Genomic DNA, 26873 nt, shown 5'->3' on the forward strand with positions numbered 1-26873 from the left:
CCCCAAATCTCTTAAATAGTGAGCTTTCCAAAGCAGTCATGCATAGAAACAAATCTTCATTTTGCAAGGACAGATCATGGTTTTAGTGCCAAGACAAGTCAGCAGGGTTAGAGTTTGCTCTAATTAGCATCCTCATAAACTATACCTGCAGCCCTGTGACACACACATGGTTGTGGATTTTTTCCTATCTTTGAAAATATCAGACTATCTTAGAAGCTATTCCAATCTGATCCTTAACTACCAAATGTCCCACAGATTAGTGTGAGAGAGAGGCAGATTAATCAATGCAATTAAGAAATGACCTCTGGAAAGTAATTGTAATCCCAAATAGTTATGCTACATGTACTAATTTCTTTCTCTCTCTTTCTTTTTAACATTCAGAAAACTTTTACAGCCAAATTGAAAAATTCATAATAAGTTAACCTTACTCTGGGAGTAAAATACTACTCAGTCTGAGCAGGGGTGTTAGATTTTGTTTTTTAATTTAATATTTGTATCACATCAGTTTTGGGAAATTACTTCTGTTACCTTCTATTGGTATATAATTGTTAGTATTTTTTATTCACTTGTTCTAATGTGAGTGCAGCACGGCTCTTTTGTGATGTCAAATAAATGTACTGCACTATTGGCCAAGGCCTTTGAATACATAAGTTGCTGGCCATTTTGACCAATAGCATAGAAACACCTCCTGTCTATTTCTGCTAGTAAAGTATGTATGTTTTATCTTCATCAGTGAAAATACTTACACTGGACCCTTGCTAGAACATGGGGTTCGGGATCCATGCGCGATACCACATTATAGCGGGGGCAGCGTTACCATGGATCCCAATTTAAGTGTTTAAATTTGGGATCCATCGCTGCAACTGCACTATATGCGAATCCGCGCTCTAGTGATGCACGCTCTAGCAAGGGTCCGCTGTATTTCAACAGAAGAAAGGTAACAAAATTTGTTAGAAGAGTAAAGTTAAGTCAGAAATGACAAACATACCTTTTCTCATAAACCACTTTGCCACTCGGGGACTCTGTTTACTCAGTATTTTGGGGGTATTAAATGAAATAGAGAAAACCACTTTCTCATGGCATCACAAATGTACTGTATTGACTATATAGTCTCAAAAAGGAAAAAAAAATCTCTTCTCTCGCCAAACAAACCTTTTTTAATAAACCAGTTGTTGTCTGCTACATTATTGGACATGTGGTCAGTTGTCATGTTCATATGAGCAACTGATCAAAGTTTGAAATTCTGTCTAATTGTTCCCCAATGTTAGGCTACCCTGTCATGATCAAGGCCTCAGCAGGTGGTGGTGGGAAAGGCATGAGAATCGCTTGGAGTGATGAACAGACCAGGTGAGATGCTGTCCAAAAAACTAGCCTTGATGAATACTGCAGTTACCAAAGTTCCATTAAACCACTGTGAACTGACAATTAAACAGATACCAAATGTGAAATGGAGAAATTAGATAGTTTCTGCTTTTATCCCATTTGTAGAAAGTGTGCACGATACACGGGTGGTTTCTTTATTTTTTTTAATATATATTTTTTTCTGTACAAATCTGCCTTTGCAAGCATTACAAAGAGTTTACAACTTACTGGAATAAGAAAAAAATTGTCTTCCAACCGCCTTTCAACTGTGGCTTGATTTATTTTATAAATCTATGTTGCAAATAATATTTATATTATACATCTTTGAATTTATTGTTATATGAATTGTCAGTATATTAAGTAAGGTAAACCGTTATGCCCCGGTCTTGCAAACATTTATTCATGTAATTAGTCCTCTTAAATTCAATGGGACTGACTACTAATGTACGGAAACACGTTTGTGAGTGTTTTCAGGATCTGGGCCGTAACTAATATTTTAGCACAAAATCATGTAATTAATTAATCTCCAGTAAACTGGTGCTTGTGTGTGTGAAGACGAGAGAGTAAGTATATTCAACACACAAAAAAAGTTTTCAGTTTTTTGTAATAGGTCTTCCCACAAAATACTGAGCCTTTTATAGCATTTTTGAGTTCACTGAAGATATTTCAGAATGCATTTTTCTGTGACCTAATAATCAGGAGACCAGTTGCAACTTATCATATTAGTGATGTCACAGAATGATGCATTATGGGTGTACTAGGAATTGTCTTCAGTGCACTAGAAATTGTCAGAAGACTTTTTCAGTGGGAAAAATTATCTAAGTTTAGGTACATTTTTTTCATGATTTATTTCTAAATTGAATGCTGCCCACACGAGGGCTAGGAAAATCCAACACATATGTCCGGGTTCCCTCCCCACTCTGAACTCTGGGGTACCGATGTGGGGACCCGCATGAAAGACCCCGTAAGCTTATTTCTACCAGCTTAGGTTAAAAACTTCCCCAAGGCACAAATTCTTCCTTGTCCTTGGACAGTATCGCTGCCACCACCAAGTGAGTTAGATAAAGATATAGGAAAAGGAACACCTGGAGTTCCTGTTTCCCCAAAATATCCCTGCAAGCCTCTTCACCCCCTTTCCTGGGGAGGCATGAGAGTAACCAAGGTGAGCACAGACGAGACCCTTGGGTTTTTAGGACACTAAAAACCCAATCAGATTCTTAAAAACAGAACTTTGTTATAAAGAAAAAAGTAATAGAAGCACCTCTGTAAAATCAGGATGGAAGGTAATTTTACAGGGTAATAAGATTTAAAGGATTCCCCTCTCGGCAAAACTTCAAAGTTACAAAAAACAGGAATAAACCTCCCTCTTAGCATAGGGAAAATTCACAAGCTAAAATAAAAGATAACCTAATGCATTTCCTTGCTATTACTTACAATTTGTAATCTTAGATGCTTATTTCAGATATGGCTTTAGGAGATGTATTTTTCCTGCCCTGGTCCCTCTCTGTCCTGGAGAGAACACAAAAAGAGCACAAACAAAAACCTTCTCCCACAGATTTAAAAGTACGCCTGTACGCCGATATAGCGTGATCCAATATAACGTAGGTTCGCATACAACGCGGTAAAGCAGGGTCTGGGAGGCAGGAGCTGTGGGGGGGCACTTTTGGGGGCCCTGCAGGCCCAGAGTGTCCTGGGTGAATAGTGGGGGGCTGGGAGCAGCCTGCTCCACTTCCCTCATCCCGGCCCCAGTCGTGTCGCTTGGGGGAGGGGGTTTGGGGGAAGGGATTCTCCTCCCCCCCACTCTGCACTCACTGGCAGCGGCGGAAGTGGAGCAGCCCGGCCCCAGCCCACTCCATTCCACCAGCTCCCAGCCGTGGCGCTCCGCTTCTCGCTGCCGGTGAGTGGGGGGGGGCGTCCTTTCCTCAACCTCCCTGCACTCACCGGTGATGGGAAGCTGAGCAGAGCAGCTGGGGCCACATTGCTCCGCTTCCCGCCGCTGCTGGTGAGTGCCTGTCTGGGGGTAGGGGTGTGAATAGGGGTCGGGGCAGTCAGGGGACAGGGAGCAGGGGGGTTGGGTGGGGGTGGGATCTTGGGGGTGACAAAGGACGGGGGGGTCTCTGGAGGAGGGGCGGTCAGGGGACAAGGAGCAGGGGGGCCAAAGCAAGTTCGATAGAATACGGTTTCACAAATAACGCAGTAAGATTTTTTGGCTCCCGCGGACCGTGTTATATTGGGATAGAGGTGTATCTTCTTCCCTTATTGGTCCTTTTGGTCAGGTGCCAACCAGCTTATTTGAGCTTAACCCTTTACAGGTAAAGGAAGGATTTTATGCTACCCGTAGCTCTATGTTTATGACAAACATACATCTGTAATTAACTCAGTTTAATTTTACTTGATAAGTTCATCTTTAATCATAGAATCATAGAATATCAGGGTTGGAAGGGACCCCAGAAGGTCATCTAGTCCAACCCCCTGCTCAAAGCAGGACCAATTCCCAGTTAAATAATCCCAGCCAGGGCTTTGTCAAGCCTGACCTTAAAAACCTCTAAGGAAGGAGATTCTACCACCTCCCTAGGTAACGCATTCCAGTGTTTCACCACCCTCTTAGTGAAAAAGTTTTTCCTAATATCCAATCTAAACCTCCCCCACTGCAACTTGAGACCATTACTCCTCGTTCTGTCATCTGCTACCATTGAGAACAGTCTAGAGCCATCCTCTTTGGAACCCCCTTTCAGGTAGTTGAAAGCAGCTATCAAATCCCCCCTCATTCTTCTCTTCTGCAGGCTAAACAATCCCAGCTCCCTCAGCCTCTCCTCATAACTCATGTGTTCCAGTCCCCTAATCATTTTTGTTGCCCTTCGCTGGACTCTCTCCAATTTATCCACATCCTTCTTGAAGTGTGGGGCCCAAAACTGGACACAGTACTCCAGATGAGGCCTCACCAATGTCGAATAGAGGGGAACGATCACGTCCCTCGATCTGCTCGCTATGCCCCTACTTATACATCCCAAAATGCCATTGGCCTTCTTGGCAACAAGGGCACACTGCTGACTCATATCCAGCTTCTCGTCCACTGTCACCCCTAGGTCCTTTTCCGCAGAACTGCTGCCTAGCCATTCGGTCCCTAGTCTGTAGCTGTGCATTGGGTTCTTCCGTCCTAAGTGCAGGATCCTGCACTTATCCTTATTGAACCTCATCAGATTCCTTTTGGCCCAATCTTCCAATTGGTCTAGGTCCTTCTGTATCCTATCCCTCCCCTCCAGCGTATCTACCACTCCTCCCAGTTTAGTATCATCCGCAAATTTGCTGAGAGTGCAATCCACACCATCCTCCAGATCATTTATGAAGATATTGAATAAAACCGGCCCCAGGACCGACCCTTGGGGCACTCCACTTGATACCGGCTGCCAACTAGAAATGGAGCCATTGATCACTACCCGTTGAGCCCGACAATCTAGCCAGCTTTCTACCCACCTTATAGTGCATTCATCCAGCCCATACTTCCTTAACTTGGTGACAAGAATACTATGGGAGACCGTGTCAAAAGCTTTGCTAAAGTCAAGAAACATTACATCCACTGCTTTCCCTTCATCCACAGAACCAGTAATCTCATCATAAAAGGCGATTAGATTAGTCAGGCATGACCTTCCCTTGGTGAATCCATGCTGGCTGTTCCTGATCACTTTCCTCTCATGCAAGTGCTTCAGGATTGATTCTTTGAGGACCTGCTCCATGATTTTTCCAGGGACTGAGGTGAGGCTGACTGGCCTGTAGTTCCCAGGATCTTCCTTCTTCCCTTTTTTAAAGATTGGCACTACATTAGCCTTTTTCCAGTCATCCGGGACTTCCCCGGTTCGCCACGAGTTTTCAAAGATAATGGCCAGTGGCTCTGCAATCACAGCCGCCAATTCCTTCAGCACTCTCGGATGCAACTCGTCCGGCCCCATGGACTTGTGCACGTCCAGCTTTTCTAAATAGTCCCTAACCGCCTCTATCTCCACAGAGGGCTGGCCATCTCTTCCGCATTTTGTGATGCCCAGCGCAGCAGTCTGAGAGCTGACCTTGTTAGTGAAAACAGAGGCAAAAAAAGCATTGAGTACATTAGCTTTTTCCACATCCTCTGTCACTAGGTTGCCTCCCTCATTCAGTAAGGGGCCCACACATTCCTTGGCTTTCTTCTTGTTGCCAACATACCTGAAGAAACCCTTCTTGTTACTCTTGACATCTCTGGCTAGCTGCAGCTCCAGGTGCGATTTGGCCCTCCTGATAACATTCCTACATGCCCGAGCAATATTTTTATACTCTTCCCTGGTCATATGTCCAACCTTCCACTTCTTGTAAGCTTCTTTTTTATGTTTAAGATCCGCTAGGATTTCACCATTAAGCCAAGCTGGTCGCCTGCCATATTTACTATTCTTTCGACTCATCGGGATGGTTTGTCCCTGTAACCTCAACAGGGATTCCTTGAAATACAGCCAGCTCTCCTGGACTCCTTTCCCCTTCAAGTTAGTCCCCCAGGGGATCCTGGCCATCCGTTCCCTGAGGGAGTCGAAGTCTGCTTTCCTGAAGTCCAGGGTCCGTATCCTGCTGCTTACCTTTCTTCCCTGCGTCAGGATCCTGAACTCAACCAACTCATGGTCACTGCCTCCCAGATTCCCATCCACTTTTGCTTCCCCCACTAATTCTACCCGGTTTGTGAGCAGCAGGTCAAGAAAAGCGCCCCCCCTAGTTGGCTCCTCTAGCACTTGCGCCAGGAAATTGTCCCCTACGCTTTCCAAAAACTTCCTGGATTGTCTATGCACCGCTGTATTGCTCTCCCAGCAGATATCAGGAAAATTAAAGTCACCCATGAGAATCAGGGCATGCGATCTAGTAGCTTCCGTGAGCTGCCGGAAGAAAGCCTCATCCACCTCATCCCCCTGGTCCGGTGGTCTATAGCAGACTCCCACCACTACATCACTCTTGTTGCACACACACTTCTAAACTTAATCCAGAATGAACTTAATGAACTACTGTGCCATGTGTTAAAAAATTGAATGAAGTATCGGTTCTAAAAGCTGGAAGAAAATAAGCAAAATGAATAGCCAATTTAAACAAATTTTACATATAAAGAAAACAATCTTATTTGTATTCTTCACTTCCTGAAGCTTCTTTATGTTCTAATCTAAATAGGAAATGAAGTATAGCATCTTAGAATGAGGATCTAGGATAACACACTTCATACTTAGAAGGATGCTTTGCTCCTATTGCTTTAGAAATCAGAATTACTCCCTTCATCTTGTACAGTCAACAAGTACTTCTGTTGTACTAAATCAAAAGGTATTCACTTCTGTTTTTGTTCAGATATCGTCAAAAGAAATTTCACAAAATGAGTAACTTAAAAAAAAAAATGAAATGCAGTACTAAACCATGATTGTTAAGAGGTTTTAAAGCAGTACAGATAAGAAGTGGGGTAGTCAGAAAGCTCTTTGATGCAGATGAGTGATGTCAACAGAATCCAATCAGGCATGTGATTTTTGTTTATCTTAATGACACTGCTTTAGGACCAACAGCTAGTGATATTTGCCTTGTTTATGGAAAAACCACTGGAATACCATTCAGTGTTTGTTACTGTGTACCCGGGACTCTGTCTCCCAGATGGTCATTTTGCTACTTGTTACATTTATCCTGTCTTTGCAAAGTTTCCTTACCACACAAAAAGTGTAAAAAATGGTACGAAAAAGAACATAGTCACTCAGGAAAAAAAAATCATTTACAGATAAACTATTTTTGCACTACCCATCTAATCAAGAGGAAATCCTCATTTTACAATTTGCAACTAGGCAGCAGTGAAGCCTAAATTTTAACTAAAGTTGGCTAAATATTTTGCTGTCTGTTACAGAAAGGTAAACTGAGATTAAGAGTGAGGGGAAAATATTTAGAATAGGAACACTGATTTGGAGAAGTAGAAATATTAATAGAACAACACTTCCATATAATTTTTAACAGTCAACATTGATGATGTGTAACATTGAAAGGTTGTGAAAGATTTTTCTACACACTCATTATATGGTCTAAGAAATATAGTAAAGTATTTTTCCATTTTGTGTAGCAACAAGAGAATAATTTTTGGGTCTAATCACATGAAGCCTATTGACGTTGAAATTTGAAGTGGGTGGCTCCAGCAGAAAGGATAGCATTTTGCTTTTCTCACCTTGAGCTTCTTGTTCTGAATGCAGCCCAGGTTGGTAGTGACAAACAATTGCCATCTGATTAGTTGCTGGTATCCTGTGGGATGAATTTGTGGTCTCAATCCAGTTTCAATTTTTAAAAAGATGCTAATTTCTAATGTTGGCATTCTCAGCAGAGAGGCCAAAGACTGAATGAACATGAAGACTGAACTACCTTCTCAACTATAGAGACAGTACCCTTAGAACAGTTTTGAAATATGTTGGTAGACCAGCAAACTTATATTGCTTTTGCCCTGTGGATCTAGTTCTGAGTGCTATGAACATGACACGTTCCATAAATTCTAAATTAATTTTAAGTAACTTTGCTTAAAAAACACTTACTGGATTTTCAGAATATAGACTATTTGATGCACAGTTTGTAATCTATTTTCAAAACAGGGGATGCACAATATTTTGTTTAAAGAATTAAGATTAAAGACCATGGATCATGATTCCCAGAATTAGAGAAATTGAACATAGAAAAGACCTATTTGAACTACTTCACTCCTTGCTATTGGAAGATTATTTCCTTGTTGCATAATTACTAGTGCTTCATCCTGTGTACTTTTTGAAGGTCTTAAGTGATGAGACTTTCAGCATATCCCTTGGGCTTTTATTATTCAGTCCTACAGATCTCACTCTTAGGAAAATTTAGGCAGAAAATTTTTCATTCTTAATTTTATCCCATTATTCCTAGTTATACCTCATTCTAGCACCCTTAATAATTCTTTTCTCTCACTAGTATTTATACTCTCCATACTTTTGGAAAGTTATCAAGTCTCCTATTAATCTCTGCTTTACTGATCATCTTATCTTCATATGTCATCCCGTCAGCTCTCTCACCATTTTAATTGCTTTTTTCTAAACTCTCGCTAAGCTATGAATATCTTTGTGGTAATGGAGGCGTTTAGAATGACGAATTATAGCAGAGCTGTATGGAGTGACTATTACCTCTTTGCATCGTGATGAACTTCTCTGTATAAACAGTCGAAAATTACATTGGACTAATTTCCTGTTGCAAACTCATGATACGTTGTAGACTCATACTGTGATTCCTCTACTTTGCTGTCTGCTGTTACCTCAAGGTCTCTGTCAGCATTACTGACTTCCATGGACAAAATGTATCTCTCATTCAATTTCCCGCTTTAGGTGTATGTTTGGAACAGACTGCTAGGTAGTTCTTATCTCTTGGCAACCTTTGTAGTGGTATACATGAATTTTTTGCAGTTAGGGAGTGAACCTTGGAAGTCCAAGGTCTCTGGTCTTCCTTCATCCCCAAGAATGATTTCTCCGCATCAACCTTTTGGAGCTTTTGTTTTCCAGTCTTAGGCCCCTCTCCATCAGCACTAGGCCCTTGCAAGATGTGGCAAGCAGCGGGCTGTGGCCTACATGCATATAGACCACTATTCTCCAACCCAGAAAATCTTGTACTGACAGCATAGAGATTAAGCTGTGGAGGTATGTATCTGAAGGCTTCTCCAAGGTGGTTACAAATTGCATGCATCTCTCAGCAGGATGCAGCCATCCTTTCTCACCCTTGCTTGGATTGGAATTATGCTCCCCTCACCATTGGAATTGGTGCTCTGAAAGAATCATAGAATCATAGAATATCAGGGTTGGAAGGGACCCCAGAAGGTCATCTAGTCCAACCCCCTGCTCAAAGCAGGACCAATTCCCAGTTAAATCATCCCAGCCAGGGCTTTGTCAAGCCTGACCTTAAAAACCTCTAAGGAAGGAGATTCTACCACCTCCCTAGGTAACGCATTCCAGTGTTTCACCACCCTCTTAGTGAAAAAGTTTTTCCTAATATCCAATCTAAACCTCCCCCACTGCAACTTGAGACCATTACTCCTCGTTCTGTCATCTGCTACCATTGAGAACAGTCTAGAGCCATCCTCTTTGGAACCCCCTTTCAGGTAGTTGAAAGCAGCTATCAAATCCCCCCTCATTCTTCTCTTCTGCAGGCTAAACAATCCCAGCTCCCACAGCCTCTCCTCATAACTCATGTGTTCCAGTCCCCTAATCATTTTTGTTGCCCTTCGCTGGACTCTCTCCAATTTATCCACATCCTTCTTGAAGTGTGGGGCCCAAAACTGGACACAGTACTCCAGATGAGGCCTCACCAATGTCGAATAGAGGGGAACGATCACGTCCCTCGATCTGCTCGCTATGCCCCTACTTATACATCCCAAAATGCCATTGGCCTTCTTGGCAACAAGGGCACACTGCTGACTCATATCCAGCTTCTCGTCCACTGTCACCCCTAGGTCCTTTTCTGCAGAACTGCTGCCTAGCCATTCAGTCCCTAGTCTGTAGCTGTGCATTGGGTTCTTCCGTCCTAAGTGCAGGACCCTGCACTTATCCTTATTGAACCTCATCAGATTCCTTTTGGCCCAATCTTCCAATTGGTCTAGGTCCTTCTGTAGCCTATCCCTCCCCTCCAGCGTATCTACCACTCCTCCCAGTTTAGTATCATCCGCAAATTTGCTGAGAGTGCAATCCACACCATCCTCCAGATCATTTATGAAGATATTGAATAAAACCGGCCCCAGGACCGACCCCTGGGGCACTCCACTTGATACCGGCTGCCAACTAGACATGGAGCCATTGATCACTACCCGTTGAGCCCGACAATTTAGCCAGCTTTCTACCCACCTTATGGTGCATTCATCCAGCCCATACTTCCTTAACTTGCTGACAAGAATACTATGGGAGACCGTGTCAAAAGCTTTGCTAAAGTCAAGAAACAATACATCCACTGCTTTCCCTTCATCCACAGAACCAGTAATCTCATCATAAAAGGCAATTAGATTAGTCAGGCATGACCTTCCCTTGGTGAATCCATGCTGGCTGTTCCTGATCACTTTCCTCTCATGCAAGTGCTTCAGGATTGATTCTTTGAGGACCTGCTCCATGATTTTTCCAGGGACTGAGGTGAGGCTGACTGGCCTGTAGTTCCCAGGATCTTCCTTCTTCCCTTTTTTAAAGATTGGCACTACATTAGCCTTTTTCCAGTCATCCAGGACTTCCCCGGTTCGCCACGAGTTTTCAAAGATAATGGCCAGTGGCTCTGCAATCACAGCCGCCAATTCCTTCAGCACTCTCGGATGCAACTCGTCCGGCCCCATGGACTTGTGCACGTCCAGCTTTTCTAAATAGTCCCTAACCGCCTCTATCTCCACAGAGGGCTGGCCATCTCTTCCGCATTTTGTGATGCCCAGCGCAGCAGTCTGGGAGCTGACCTTGTTAGTGAAAACAGAGGCAAAAAAAGCATTGAGTACATTAGCTTTTTCCACATCCTCTGTCACTAGGTTGCCTCCCTCATTCAGTAAGGGGCCCACACATTCCTTGGCTTTCTTCTTGTTGCCAACATACCTGAAGAAACCCTTCTTGTTACTCTTGACATCTCTGGCTAGCTGCAGCTCCAGGTGCGATTTGGCCCTCCTGATAACATTCCTACATGCCCGAGCAATATTTTTATACTCTTCCCTGGTCATATGTCCAACCTTCCACTTCTTGTAAGCTTCTTTTTTATGTTTAAGATCCGCTAGGATTTCACCATTAAGCCAAGTTGGTCGCCTGCCATATTTACTATTCTTTCGACTCATCGGGATGGTTTGTCCCTGTAACCTCAACAGGGATTCCTTGAAATACAGCCAGCTCTCCTGGACTCCTTTCCCCTTCAAGTTAGTCCCCCAGGGGATCCTGGCCATCCGTTCCCTGAGGGAGTCGAAGTCTGCTTTCCTGAAGTCCAGGGTCCGTATCCTGCTGCTTACCTTTCTTCCCTGCGTCAGGATCCTGAACTCAACCAACTCATGGTCACTGCCTCCCAGATTCCCATCCACTTTTGCTTCCCCCACTAATTCTACCCGGTTTGTGAGCAGCAGGTCAAGAAAAGAAAGAGGTTGGACATGCAGTCTTGTTCCCTCCAGCATGTTGTCTCTCCCTTTCCCTCGGACTCAAGATGATTTCAAGAAAAGTCTCAGTCAGTGCTCTTTCTGGTCATATGTTAGTCATCTTAGCTCTTTATGTGAGCTCTACCTTTTATGGGACCACAATTTCTCTATCTTTATACCAGGCAACAGTTCTGCAGTGGGATTTATCCTGAGTTTTCCAGGAGATTACAGAGCTATTCAGACTTTTGGATGACAGATCCTTGAAACTGTGAATACATTAGATAGATAGAAACTGCTTTTTCAAGTTATTTTCAGCTGTAGTTATGACAGTCTTTAGAATGGGAAATTATGCTCAGTGATTTTTTCTTATTGTCAGTTTAACAACTGCCCCAAGTACATTCCTGAGATGAGTTTGAAATTTCATGATGGTGAGCCTATTGTTTACCTAAGTTGTGTCCCAATCTTGTTGTAGTAAAGGCAATGTCGCGCTCTCCTTAGATCTCTGAAATCTTACATAACTCGTACTCAGTTTTGGAAAAGTTTACAGTTTATCTGTTTCGAAGATTGTAACAAGAAGGCCACTAAGACCACAGTGTCTAGGTGAATTAAACATTGTATCCCATTAGCCTTCAACTATGTCAGAAGGCTATATTCAGTATTGTTAAATGCTATTCTCTAAGAGGCATGGCAATCTTGTGAGCTTTCAGTGCAGAAGCATCTGCTTCTGAAAATTGAGATGCCCTCCTAGTCATCTCCTCAACTCCTCATTACCAGTTAAATCTGTCTTTGCGGCTGATATCTATTAGGTGCTTCAAGTGCCTTTGGAAGGTAAGCCCACCTTTCTGGTTTACTGTTCGCAACATTGGTTGTTTTCAATTGCTGCTGTCCAGCAGTATGGGAGAAGAAGGACATGTAAGAGAAAATTATTTGTCAGTAATTCTATTTGTCATAGTCTTTTCTTCTCCCACCTCTCCTCGAAGAGCATCACTTGGAGTTTTGTCTCTGATCTTATCTATTACTCTGCACTGGAAGTCTCACTGTAAAAGAAGAGAATAGGTTGGTGCTTGTATACCTGCCTTGATAGACAGATCTTTTGTCTCCTTTCTTGGGTAGGCAAAGTCATAAAGCTGTCTGTGATTGTTGTTGCTGGGTAGTTTGGTAGAAAAGGGGACTATGGCAGACAAAGTTATTGGTGACTTCCTGTGCTCCATTGACTACATATTCTAATTTTGTAATTCTGTTTTTTTTTTTTAAAAATCAGATTACATTCAGTTAAGAAAATTAACACAACACTGATTCACCAAAGAGATTTTTTTCATGCTGTAATCAAGGACGTTGTAAATAGATTGGATATGAGTTATTTGATAGAATATTAAAAGCGAATAGAGAGAGCTCATTGAATTTGTGAAATTCCATTTTACGGGGTGGGGGTGGTGGAGAGGAGGAATCAAATCCCCAGGTATTTAATTTGTGATTCTAGGACTTTGACTGTGTCTTTTTATAAACAAGAAGTCAGCCATTTATATAGTAAAAGTGTTGTGACTATAGACAACAGTTTTCTCAAATCATTTAAAAGAAATTTTGACTCAAGCTAAAGCATTGTTTGTTTTTGTTTAGTTTTTGTTTACTTTAAAACTAATTGTTTGTAAGGTATTTATATTTTGATTAACATTAAGCATTGTACTTAACAGTCACAGTTTTAAAGGGATTCTGTTGTATTGGTGATACTCAAACAGCTGTTTTTAGAGCTAGGTTTCACAAGAACGCAGAACTGGACAGAAAGTGTCTATGCAATGCCAGCACTGGAATTTTATTTTTTCCCCCATTAATTGGTATTTGGTTGGCCCCAGTATCGGATATTGTAATGTCACATTATGTCCCAAGTCTCCTACTTACCCTATATCGGGGTGGGCAAACTTTTTGGCCTGAGGGCCACATCCGGGTTCCGAAACTGTATGAAGGGCCAGGTAGGGAAGGTTGTGCCTCCCCAAACAGCCTGGCCCCTGCCCCCTATCCGCCCCCTATTCGCCCCCGCCCTCTGACTGCCCCCCTCAGAATCCCTGACCCATCCAACCCCTCCTACTCCTTGTTCCCTGACCCCAATGCCCCTTGCTCCATGTCCCCTGCCCTGCCCCCATCCAACGCCCCCCGCCCACTGACAGGCCCCCTGGGACTCCCATGCCTATCCAACCCCCCTGTTCCCATCCCCTGACCCCCCCCGACCTCCGTCCCAACTGCCCCCTGCTTCCTGTCTCCTGACTGCCCCCCAGACCTCCCTGCCTCATATCCAACCCCACCGCCCCCTTACCATGCCACTCAGAGCACCAGGACTGGCAGCTGCACCACCTGGCCGGAGCCAGCCATGCTGCCGCACAGTCTAGAGCACCAGGGCAGGCTGGTGGCTCTTGAAGCTGCCCTTTCTGGCAGGAGCTCACAGCCCCATCACCCAGAACGCTGGCGGCACACCGAACTGAGGCTGCGAGGGAGAGGGGACAGCAAGGGAGGGACTGGGGGCTAACCTCCCTTGCCGGGAGCTCAAGGGCCGGGCAGGACGGTCCCGAGGGCTGGATGTGGCCCATGGGTTTACCCACCTCTGCCCTATATGTTTCTGCCCAAAGAAGGTGGTTTTTGTAACTGTAATGAGGCTGAGCTTTGTGGGCATGCGGTGCTCCCAGATCATTCCATTTCAATTCAGCCAACAGCAAGAAAACTTGTTGTGGGTTCTGTTTTTATTGAATGCATATTTCTTGCCAAGAAGTGTAGCCTAGGTGGGAAAAAGACATTAAAGAAGCCCTACATACAGCATTCCTGGAGAACCTGTCTCTGACACAGCTCAACCAGAATTGGAGGAGTGCAGAGGCCACCTTTTCACCACCCTATCCTGAGCTGACAGTGTGCTCCGCAGCCATGGCAAGGATATAAGACAGTATTTCCTAATGCTTTGGGTCCCTAGGCCACTGCTTCAGTACTGATTCAAAGGGAAGCATGAAGCTTGAAATACATATCTTTGTAGGGCTTACATCCAGACATTATCTCTCTGCCTAGCCTGTGTAATCTGACTTGGTCTTGTATTCCCCTTTAAAATGAATGAAATTCATTCTTTTATTAATATTCTTCATTCTATTTATGGACACAAACATAGGCTTAGAAAACACAAGTGTGTAAATAAGGTCAAAATACCTAATTAAGACAATCGTGTATTTTTAGGTTTTACAGACGTATAGATGAGGTAATTAGGCATATTGATTTTCTTTTTAACAAGCATTGCAGTCTGGATTGTTAATTAGCACATGCTTCAGTGAAGCAAAAATAAAGTTGTCAATCAATTGTGCATAATGCTGTCTGATATAATGTTTACAAAAGCAAATCCATTGATTTAATACTTAAAATTGTTCAGAATTTGTTTTGATAAATATAGATGTATCGGTGTGTGTGTGTCTATATTTTGCACCATTTTTGTTTAACTTTTTTAGTCAGATCAGCTAGAGTGGTGTCTACTTCTATACAAGTGGTATAACTTTGTTGTACAGGACATGAATACGCTGAAGTTCATCTTACTCTTGAATAAATACATTTAATGTTTTGAGGTTAAAAAATAAAACTGGCCAAAGGGAACAACTGAGTGCTAAACAAATTCCAGTCTCTTTAAATTATAAAACAACCATTATCTAAATGTGTGTGTTTAAGAGGATGATAGAGGTACCTTTTAAATATAATACTCAAAAAAGGGCCACATTCATTCATCCTACAAAAACCTGTCAGGTAGGCTTTGTTTAGGACACTGAACTGGGTTTGGGAGAGAAGAAATTCACAGCTACCTCCAACTAATAGGTAAGTGACGAGGACTGCATCACAGCCCTTCCGTGACTGCTACCACTCTGCACCTCCTATGTGTGGTGTTAGGATGACTGCATTCCTGCAGGTAAAGATACAGTGGTTCTCCCCTCACCTTCCCGGTGAAGTGGCCTGTCTCTGGGGCCAGCACAGAACCTCTTTCTGCTGCGTGAAGGGGTTGCAGAGTCCACCATGCAGCCTTTTGGGTCCTATTCACCATGTGTAAACTTTACCCAGTGGAAATTGTACTTAAATTTGTATTTCAGTAGTCATGTCCCACAGTAGTAACTGCTCTATCAGGAAAAGTGAAACCAACAGGTTCAGTATCTCAGTAATAAAAAAAAAAAGAAAAATTAAATTGTTATATAGGAGTAAGTAAATAAAGGCAGGAGGGGAAGTCATACTAAGGGGCTTGGCGCATGCAAAGTAAGGTTGAGTTCTACCATACATTAGGAAAAAACTTATGAATATGGCTAAGTATTGCGTTTTAAAAAAAACTGTGCATTTAGTAATGTGAGGAACAGCTGAATTTACATAGTACAGCATCCAAGATTTGTCCTTTCATTTAATTTTTGTATAACTAACCTTTGGCTCTGCCGTTGTTGTTATTCATATACTGCAATTCTTATAAATTAATGGTGGACCCATCCAAGATGTAAATTATTTATTACATAATTGTTTTTGGAATTCTACCATTTTTTTTCTCATGGAAAATATGTAACTTGTGCAAAGTTGTCCAATTGTCTTAAAAATGCTCAAACGTTTAAACTCTTCAGAGTTCCCTTTGTTCTTTGAGGGGGAAATTAATGAATTTTTACTTTCCAAGAAAGTATCCAAGAAAGCTCTTATTTTTGCATTCTGTTTAAAAAAATGAATGTACACTTAGAGAATCTTGTCTTTTTGGTGATATGTACATTAACTGATGGTAGCCTGATTTAAGTGAATACCAAAACTCCTACTAACTTAAGTGGAAACTGAATCAGGCCGTAAAAGGATTAATTTTCTTTATTGTCAGCCTGGCTTTTTTTTGTGTTTTTTTTTTTTTTTTTTTAAAGGGAAGGCTTTAGATTTTCATCTCAAGAAGCTGCTTCAAGTTTTGGTGATGATCGACTATTGATAGAAAAGTTTATTGATAATCCTCGCCACATAGAAATCCAGGTTTGTACTTTTTCCATTTGAAATAAAATTTGAAATGATCAAACCCTTGAGATGATCAAACATACATTATAATGGTAAGCATGGTCAGATTTATTATGGCTTTGAAGACATTAATGCGGATATCAAACTGTAGTTGGTTACTCAGAGATAGTGACTTGGATTCAGCTGTCCTCTCAAGCTTTTTTCAGAGTAGATTCTGGAGGTGGAAAGTCTTGCCACCTCTTTTCTCCCACTGCATCATCCCTTCTGCTAGAGAGTACAGATGTGTCCATCACAACCCAAAAAGTGGGTGGTGCAGGCTAATGAGGAAGGCGTTTGTGACTATGGTGGCTATGTGACGTGCAGATCTAGCATATCCCTTAAGCTGCTTCCTGCAGCAGGGTTCCTACAAAGTATCCATCACAACTTAAAACTTCCCTAATCTGGCAGAAACCCTGAGTGAGGCTGTTTGATGCAGTTCTACTTCTAATTCATGGGGGCGGGCTTTGCTATATTTTACCCCTCTTTCCATTAGCATGGATTAATCTAGCCCAGTGTCATCACTCATATACTTCAGATAACAAAATAACATTTTCGCTCCTACTCCCCTCTGTATTGCAGGAAAATGGGAGAAATGGTATCCGTACATCTGTCTGAACCTCAAAGGTCTACCTGCCCCCAAATTTTCTCCTTGTTTTTCACCTCCACTTCCCCACTATCGAAGCATTCTTCAGCCTAAGGTGGTCTAGAGCCAACTTCTTCCAGAGTACATTTAACATTTTCTTATTTGTCCAGAGAGGATTGCTTAATTCCTTCAGATACATTGGACATAACACAGGAAAATCAAATGAAGGTCATCAATGGGTTTGGATGATGCATATCATTTGAACTACATGCTTGTAGTTGCTGTGAAGTCAGTTGAACCACTTAAGGTGTGTGTAGTGTAGCCTTGTGGTTCACAATATACGGCTGCTTTTTACTTGGATAGCTTAGTTACAAAAGAAGATTAATTTTGATCTTGGGCCAGACCCCCAGTTGGTATAATTTGACATAGCTCCACTGAAGCAAATGGAACTGCTCCAAACACCCTTTGTGTTACAAGCAGCTCTTTTCAGGCTTGAAGATAAATTTTGTTCATGCCAGAGACATTAGTCATCTTACAAGAATTCACCAAATCTGAAAATTTAAAACAAGCTTCTGTTTTGAAAATAAATAAATTTACAGATGTCTTAATTAATGGAAAAAAACTCTTCTAATGCTCGTGCATTAGAAGAATAATGTAGCAAAATATTACAGAATTTTCCAAGACAATTTCCTTTGGACTTTTAGCCAAGAACAAGAAATTTGCAGCCCAAAATACTTCTTTCAAATAAGAGATAAATGATTAAAAATAGAGTTTGAGCAGAAGTGCCATCTCAGCTACATCATCACTATTCAAAATTGTGCTTAAATTTTAATATTATGGACATTAAATACTTTTTGAATCTTTGCCTTTAGTGGGCGTACAATATACGGTGCTTGATTCATATTGTGTAACCAATATCTGAGTCATATTTACATTGAATTCAAAGTAAAAAATTATACCATTATTAGATTTATCAATTGCACACAATTTGGGGAACTTTTAAATAATTTATTTAAAATCTTTTTTTAGAAAAATGACCTTTAGGTTTTCTAGAGGGAATTTCTTTACATTTTAACGCGTTCTTCAATATTTGTTTCAATAAAAGACAAGTATAGTGGTTGTTCTAACAACGTTGGTTTGTATTGCATCCTATTTCATATGGAAGCAGAAACGTATCCATATAAAACTATGCCCTAAAACTTTCCCTCAGATCTTACAAGGGGGGAAAAGTATTTATTATATCATGCTTATGTTTGGATTGAGTCATAAAATGTGCCTCAAGCTAAATAATTATTATGTGGATTTATTATTTCAAAATGCAAAATACTGGGCATAGAATACGTTATTTAAACAGTCAAGTCAGAGTTTTGCATACAACTCTAACAAACCTGAAAGGGATTCTGAGGTTTCTTAAGACTCTAGGTAAAGTGATGTGAATAAAGATTTTTAAATGTATTTATAACTAATTACAAATCAACTCCTACTTCTTAATGTGAGTTTTTTGCCTGCCAGAATTTTGAAAAAACAAAGTTCTGAAGCCCAAGCAAGTGCTCTTAGAGTGAACAATTTACTTGACATCTTTCTTTTGTGTGTGTGTGTGTGTGTGTGTGCATCAATGGGTATCATATAAATTAAAACCAGATCTATTGATACCAAACAGGACTATATTCAGGCATACAAACTTTGGTAAAAAGTTTTGCCTGTTTAATATTTTGAATGTATTCTTTTCCATCTTATCTATGGAACTTAATTGTGGATGCAACCCTGAATGAATCTCTTCTGACAAGAAATCTATAATGTATGTGTCGGTTTCCTTAACGGAAGTTTCATTTGTTTTTCCAGTCCAAAATACAAATTCCTTATAATTTGTCATATGATTTGTTTCACTGAGACCTTGAGATACTTTGACAGCAGTTCAATAATTTAATATAAAAAATCCTGCTGATTGTGTGGACTGGTAAGTAAGAGAAAAAACCAATTAACCCCTTTAACACTGCTAAATATGTCCACTCTTTTACCCAACATGCTTAGTATGACCTGATTTTTGTTTTTTTGCTTAAAATTTGCCTAAACGCAGACTTGATATCGCATCAGAAAAATGAGCAAATATTGAATCTACTAAGGATGAAGGTTAAGCCCAAAACTATATTCTGGCTTTTGAGTGACCACGGACTGGTGCAATCCGAGCCAGTAAGTTTCACAGAACACATTAGAGTTCAAACAAATAGTGCTTTTGGCCCAAATTTTCAACAGTGACTATTGGTTTTTGGGTCCCTCAGTTTTTTTGGGGGCTCCACTTTAAATATCTTAAAAGGGCCTGATTTTTCATAAGGTGTTGAACATCCAGCATCTGAAAATCTGGGCCTTTTGATAGGACTCAAATTTGACACCTGAAACTACTATTCACTTTTGAAACTGTAGACTACTGTTCTTCCTTTGTGACACCAAATACCATCTCTTTGGTCTCTGGAAAGATACCAACATTAAAAAATGTTAGCTATTAAATATGTTTTATAAACATAAAAGATCAATATTAAATAGTATCAAAGAGACTCCTCACATGTTTAAAATTAAGCACGTGCATGTGTGGTTGTAGGCTTGGGGTCTTAAAGTAATCTGTTCCTCAACACGGGTAATGTTGGCAGTCAAATTATTTTTTATAAAAATTTAAAAAAATGATACATCTTCTCCCTATTTCTCTTCCACCTCATCAAACAAGTAAGCAAAACCACCCAACTGAGTCAGTGGCAAAATTTCCTTCCATTTCAGTTGATACAGAGTTGGATCAAAAGTACTATAAAATACACAGTGAGACTAGCACTTGAAGTGGGGATGGTAGACTATTTCTGAAGTCTAAAAATGGATTCAGAAATTAAGTTGATTTTTAAGACCCCCAATTCAGGAAAACTCTGAAAGTGAATGGGATTTAATATATGCTTAAAGTTAAATGTGCACTCAAATGCTTTCTTATATTGGTACTTAATTTTGCAGTCCACCTTTATTCACTTCTTATTAAATAGCCCTGCCTGCCTGATGTTTTTTGCTTTACCTTTCAAAAATGTTCGAATATTTCACATTTTAGAACAATGCGATACTATAAATTAAATAACATCGAATATCAAACAAGATACCATTGATTTTTATAATTTATAAATTTGAAATAAGAATAATGGATCATATTATCCTTGTAATGCATTATAATACACCTTTGCAACAATCCAGTATATCATTTTAGCTATATATCCTAATCAAGTTTAGGAGATTGACCTTGATTCATTCAGACTGCTAAACATACAAATACTTTGAGAACAGATGCCAAATATTTATTAATTTAGCAGTAGCTTTTAAACGAGATTATTTAACATTCTTGCTCAGCTCCAAAACTCTGCGAACTTAAAAATGTAAGGGTTTCCTGTGCTGAGGAATAAAACAAACACTTGTAAAACATAAGAAAAGACTGAAACAATTAACAGGAAAAAAGAGTCCAAATAGACTTCATGGCTTGAACTGATTTTTGTAATCTTGTTCTCCCTGAATATCTGACATGAAGGATCTCAGTCTAAAGTAAAAGTAAACTGAATGTCTAATTGCAAGATATTTGGTTAAATACAAATGCTGCAACTGGAAATGGCATTTGGCTGAATTCAAATAGGAGAGAGTGCAATAAATGTTGTTTTATTATTTAGTGTAATGAAGTGTCAGTAATAAATACCACTAATTAGTTAATCTTGCAACTTCACAAAACTGACCATTTTCTTTAGTAATTTTTTTAATATCTTGCTTTTAGCACCACTAATTCGGAAAAAATACTGTAGATGAAACATCTATTTTTAATTAGAGGTAGATGGGAATTTCAGTTCACCCCAGTAGTAATTCCCACTTTCTGTAAATGCATTTTGGCAATGAAACCTCTTCTGAAAATAATTATCATATATAATAATTATTTTATTAAACAATTATTTTTGTTTTGTTTCTAAAAATTATATGGATAATGTTCTCTAGATAAATACCCAACTCTGGATATTCCTTTGCTTACACCATTTAGCTAGATAGTTAAAAGCAAGGTCTTAAGCCTATGTGTTAAGTACTCATATCTGCTTCTTATAAGCCAAATTTGTTGATCGTGGCAAAATAATAGTTTTAAGAAGCAGATTCCAAACATGAGTAATGATACAAGCAGTTTCCCTAGAGACTATAGGTATCTCAGAACTGGGGAAAGGAGTGGGAGGAGTGAAGTGGGTTTCCTAACTGAGAAGGAGATAAGGGAGAACTGATCAAATAATCCCCTAGCCTCACCCCCTGAAAATGTTTGTGTAAATAGGGGGAAATAAATTTGTCAGATTTCCATTGAAAATTTCTACTTTTTGTCAAAGCTGTTTTTCAATTAAAACTTGAATTTTTCTGTGGAAAGCAGACACTTTTTTCATGAAAAGCTTTGTTTAGTTACTCTCATTCCACCCCCAATTTTCTATTGAAAAACTGTTTAAATGGAAAAGCCCTAAGAGGGCCTGAAATGGAGCTAGTCATAGAAAAGCAGGGCAGTGAACTAGCCATTGTTGTTCCAGAAAAGCAATTCTACACAAGTGAGCATGCCCTGTCATTTGGGTTTTATTATTTAAAATAATATTTATAGTATAAGTCTCTCCTTCTCTAAAGACACTTGTCTACTGGGACTCCATGGAGTTCAGTTTCTGCAGTCATGGACTGGATGGACCAAGACTGGAATAAGAAGATAGGCTATGCTCTGTTGGATTCTCCGTTCTTCTCCTCTAGCACAAGTTAATACACCCTGAAGCAATGCTGTGTTGCTCTGTTTCCTGAAGTGCGCTTCAAAACCTTCCTTTGGGGAGATTCAGGGACCAGCTGTACTCAAGAAACTCTTATGAACTAGCAATGCATTATAATACACCTTTACAACAATGCTCTAGCGGCATTTGTGTTCTCCATTGGGAAGCAGTGGGATCAAGCACCAGCACAAAAGCAAAAAGCACCTCTATGGATTTCTCCTGGGGATCCCGCAAATTCCACAGGTTAAGTGGGGACAAATTATGCTCCATCCTCACCTCTGTCCCCTAAGGATTCCTATGAAAATGTTGAGTTTGATGCTGAAAGTAGCTGATCTGGCCCTGATCCAGCAAAGCATTTTAACATAACTTTAAACACATAAGTAGTCCCACTGAAATCAAAACTCAGGCTTTTGTCTCATTTGCCTGGGTTATTTCCACATTAGTTAACAATTTTGTTGTTGATGCATGAGCTGTAATGGAATCTAGCTTGCGCTCTCATAGGTCTATTTACTCTGTGGTGCTAAAAGGAACAATAAGTTGTTAAACTTTTTTTTGCTAAAGTAAGCAGATAGGGATGAGTTCATACAGGTTTTTGAGTAGGATGGTACTATTTTTGTCTAGTCAATTTTGAGTTCGGAACTGCACTTTTAAAGGATGGGGCATGAGGACTGGCACAGATAATTGTAAATCAGAGAAGGAAGACTAGTGGAAAAAGGTTTATAGGCGAGAAAAGTATACTTAGTACATGAAAAGGGGGGAATTGCTCCAAGAATAGGGAGCAGCATGAAATAAGTTATGAAGTTGGGAAAAGCCATAGGAAGCATTAAGGAGTGAGGATGGCCTGAGCATAAATGAGAGGATTGGGCTCAGACTAGGACTGCCTATATTTTCCTTTTTTCTGACAGTTTGCAAAGCTCATGATCAATTGACAGTCCTATCCTGTTGGCCTGCATGCTTCTCCAGTCTGGATGTGTGAAATGGGACTCACTCTTCATCCTGTGTCTTGCTCTTCAATGTACTAAGGTTGCAGGGACTGCAGTAGCTTCAACTGCTTGGGAAGGCTCCTTGAAACAACCAGTTAAATTTTTATCTGAATTGTTGGAGAAATCTGGGTGTTACATTGCATTCTTTTCCCCTCGCTTTTGCCCAGAGACCACAATGTTTCTGAACACTTGTCTCCTATTCGAGAGGCACTGTATTGTGATTAATCCATTGAGTAGGCTCCATTAGTAACTGTTTCTGAAAGCTTTTTATCCATAGATCAATAGCAAAATTTGACATCCTTTGAGATTTTACTCCCTTTTGATGATGTAGGCTAGTGTTAACAATATACTTATGTTTGTAATACTATTTTAGGAGCTTACAATATAATTTTGTCTCCGTCCATTGATTTTCAGCTTCTTTTATTTAACTAACTTCATTTTTGTATTTCTCACAATACCTGAAATGATTGGAGCTTCACCCCTCCTATTCCTTCTTAAATACGATTTTAAAAAAATAAGTAGTGGAAATTTTAGAAAAAAGCTAGTTACTGTGTTCAATGTTTGAAATAACATTCTCCCCATATTTATAATACAGCTAATTTTCTAGAAAGGAAATGTTCATTTCTGTTTTCAGCATGCGCTTTGCTAGAGTGCTTCTTTTTTATGTTTAATTTGGTGAAACATTTACATCTGAACTCTATGTAATGAAATCTGTGGTACACAGATGACAGCACAGGCATCTGATAGTGGCATATAAAAATGGCAAATATATTCACTTGTTTGTTAATAGCATCATATTCTACTAGGTTTTGGCAGATAAGCATGACAATGCTTTGTGGCTGAATGAAAGAGAGTGCTCCATTCAAAGAAGAAATCAAAAGGTTGTGGAAGAGGCACCAAGGTGAGTATAAACTTCTTTCCTTGTACGTTTTTATGAGCATTGATTATGCTTTGGAAAGCTGCTACTTTTACATATTGTACAAATTTGAACAATTTTTATTCCATTAAAAAACACCATAAAGACAAGTAGTAGTGTTTAAGTAACCAATGCAATTCTGATGCAGAATTTAGCATTGCAATATTCTGATCTAGCTTCACAATGTTCACTCTATGTCAAGTTATTGCAGTTTTTATTCATAATCTTGTATAAAATAGAGTACTGATCAAGTATTTTAGACATACACACAGAAATTTTCTCATTTTGTGATAGCCTCCTACCAGTGAGTACAGAAGCAAAATGAAGTCTCAAACTCACTGTTCCTGAAGACGTTCATTTGCTACATTAATTGATAGAATAGCAGAATCTGGCTCTGTTTCTCAAGTGTTGAGTAGTACCTTACTCCATAGCAAGTCCCTATCAAATTAATGACCTGTCGTAATTAGGAGTCCAGTACCTCCACCTGCTCAATGTTTTTAACTCCATTGATTTTAGTAAGAGTTGAGGCACATTAGCTCTTCACAGGATTGGGTCTTAAAAGCTGTCTAATACATCGTCTTATAACATACTGCAAAGGTGTTCACCAGAAAGAATATACGGGGGAAAAAAAAGAAAGTGGGAAAACCTGGATTGCTCAAAATCAGGAGGATGCCCCAAACTGCATTTAATTATCTATTATTAAATGCAACCACGTTTAGGTCTGAACTTGCAGTTGTTCAGTAGTGCAGAACAGCATTGTAGAACAATTTAGGGTGTGATGACCACATCCAATGGGCATTTAGGATCATTTTAAGTTACTTGAGTTAAAATTTGTTTATGGCCATAGAGCCAACTCTCCCCATCACTTACAAATAGCATTTAGGACCTTGAGTTTGTATCTGATCTGACAGACAGTAATTTTAAGTGCAGGATATCCCATAACACAATACATTGGTTGAGCGCAGACTCAGAGGAAAAAGTGCTACCTTGATTAATCATGGTCACTTCTTGCAACACCTGTGTGTTCCTCAAAGGCCTCCCATTCAAGAACCTGACTTTCTTTCAGTCGTGAGATTTGATTGCTTAAGATCACAAGATAGCGCAGCTGCTGAGGACAGAATGGTAATCGATGGAGTTCTAGTCTACGACTAGGACTACTCGGTGCTATGGTAATACAAATAACAATAATTTTGAAATATGGAGACTGCCATAGTGTGTTACAAACTGAACCTGAAATTTAAAAAATGATTATAGTATAACTTCCAAAGTCCATGGTATCATCAATGAAAGGAATTCTCATTGACAGTTTAGCGTAGCTGTGGCATAAAATTATGTTTCAGATGTAACAATGCTCCTCAGTTCTCAAAAGTAATCTGCTTTATATCTGAATGAAGGGAGCAGGAATATTTTGGAAAATATTTTGTATTAAAGTTGCATTGATGAACAGAGATGCTATTGGGATGGGGAGTAACATTTTGCCCATGTGTCCATCCCTGAGGCTGTAGAAACAATAAAACAAGTCAATTGTATTGTCTTTAATTGGCTGCACGATAGCTTGAAGCAGGTCTCATAACTGAAATGTCACATCTGATCATATTTTCTCTTCTTGATGCTTTTATCTTGTGAAGTCTTTTTATTCTGCAGCCTTCATGCTGCCAGAGGAACTATTTAGTTAACAGTAACAGGTATATGAGGTGGAGAAGGAGTGGAAGTCATGTTTAAAATGTTTCATTTTTAAGTCGTGTGTGTGATTAGTTTGAAGAAAGGGCTGTTTAGGGTGTATTGAGAGGAGGGGGTGAATTGTTTAAAAGGGAGAGAAACAATGTATGTAAAAAGTAAAGGCACTGAAGGGAATAGAAAACCTCAGTTAATTAACCTAGCTGATTGCAGAGATAATCCAGTCATTTTAGTGTATAAAGCTTAACCACATGGCATAGATCAAGTTTAGCAGTGTGACACTTCTGTTCCATTCTTCTGCGGCAGCAGGAGGCAAGAAGAGAGATCTCAGACATACATTTAGCAAATACAGGAAGATATTACTGTAGTACAGGGAAGTAACTGTCCTTTTATCCATATGAGAAATATTAATGGTTGTTCTTGAAAAGGAATACCAAGGCTATAATTCCAAATTGGAAATGTACTGCCCTTCATAAACCATTCAAACTGTGCTCTGTGATTGATGACATCAACAGAAGACCCTTTATTGAATTATAGCTTTTTATTTAACTTGTTGCTATGCATTATTCTGTTACTGAAACAGTATAATAGACCCTCATCTCTTTGTATTGCCAGTGCATAACCATGCCTTGGTAAGATGTGTTCATTGCTTCCCTCATCCCTTTGTTTCTTGTGATCTCACCAGAGGTGTTAGAGCAAAAACTGATACCTTTTCTGAAATCGGACATTTTGTTTTCAGATTCTTTTGTTATATGTAGCCAGTAAAGAGGGTCTTTTTCCCTAAATCTAGAGAGCTTCTTTTAACATGCCAAAAGTCTCTGGTTTATTGTCCATAAGAATCCAGATATATTACCACTCTAGGAAGGACTGAGGCCAAAGTAGTATTTTACCTATAAAGGAGTGGTCTCCCCATTGTCTCTGGTTAGTCCAAAATCGTAGCTCGCTTTTCTTTTGCTTGAGTATAACTCATTTTCTTGCACAAACTCTCTAAGCATTCATCTTCTAAACACTTTTCTTTCAGTTAAAAGTCTTAGGAAATACTGTAAACTAAGGCCCTGATCCAGCTTTTGACTCTGTCTAGCTAGTTCTCTGTGGTCATGTGGCGCCCCACTTACTTTAGTGGGGCTCCAAGCAACTACAGGGGTCCTCCTGTGTGGTACTCTTTGCAGGGGTGGGGCCTAATTCAGGAAGACAAGCCACAGATGCACAAAACTCACTGTTGGAGATGGCTGACTAATTCCCCCTCTAGGCACCATGCACTTTTTTTTAATCCAACTGTCTATAAGCAAAGATCTTAGAAACGACTTAAACCAAAAACATTCTTAAAAGTGGCCAGGTGTGGGCTAAAACTGATTCTCTATTATCTTTTTATATTTTATTTTCTTGATTGTAGTTCTGACATGTTCCTAAAATAAATGGCAACAAGGGTGTAATAAATATTTTTGCT

General features: G+C 40.0%; 1 protein-coding gene across 15 annotated transcripts in view; it reads left to right on the forward strand.

Annotated features, from left to right (window-relative positions):
• The window catches only part of PCCA (propionyl-CoA carboxylase subunit alpha), a 420693-nt gene that overhangs the window by 158693 nt on the left and 235127 nt on the right, over positions 1-26873 (forward strand). For all 15 annotated transcript variants that reach the window (XR_012159457.1, XM_073348756.2, XM_073348763.2 and 12 more), the window contains 3 exons: positions 1269-1347; positions 16357-16459; positions 23640-23734. Coding sequence is in view for 14 of the 15 variants with exons in the window: in XM_073348756.2 (XP_073204857.1) it covers positions 1269-1347; positions 16357-16459; positions 23640-23734 (277 nt within the window). In the remaining variant the exon portion in view is untranslated. The remainder of the gene's footprint in view (positions 1-1268; positions 1348-16356; positions 16460-23639; positions 23735-26873) is intronic.

The sequence above is a fragment of the Lepidochelys kempii genome, chromosome 1, assembly GCF_965140285.1.
Source record: "Lepidochelys kempii isolate rLepKem1 chromosome 1, rLepKem1.hap1, whole genome shotgun sequence".
Lineage (NCBI taxonomy): Eukaryota > Metazoa > Chordata > Testudines > Cheloniidae > Lepidochelys > Lepidochelys kempii.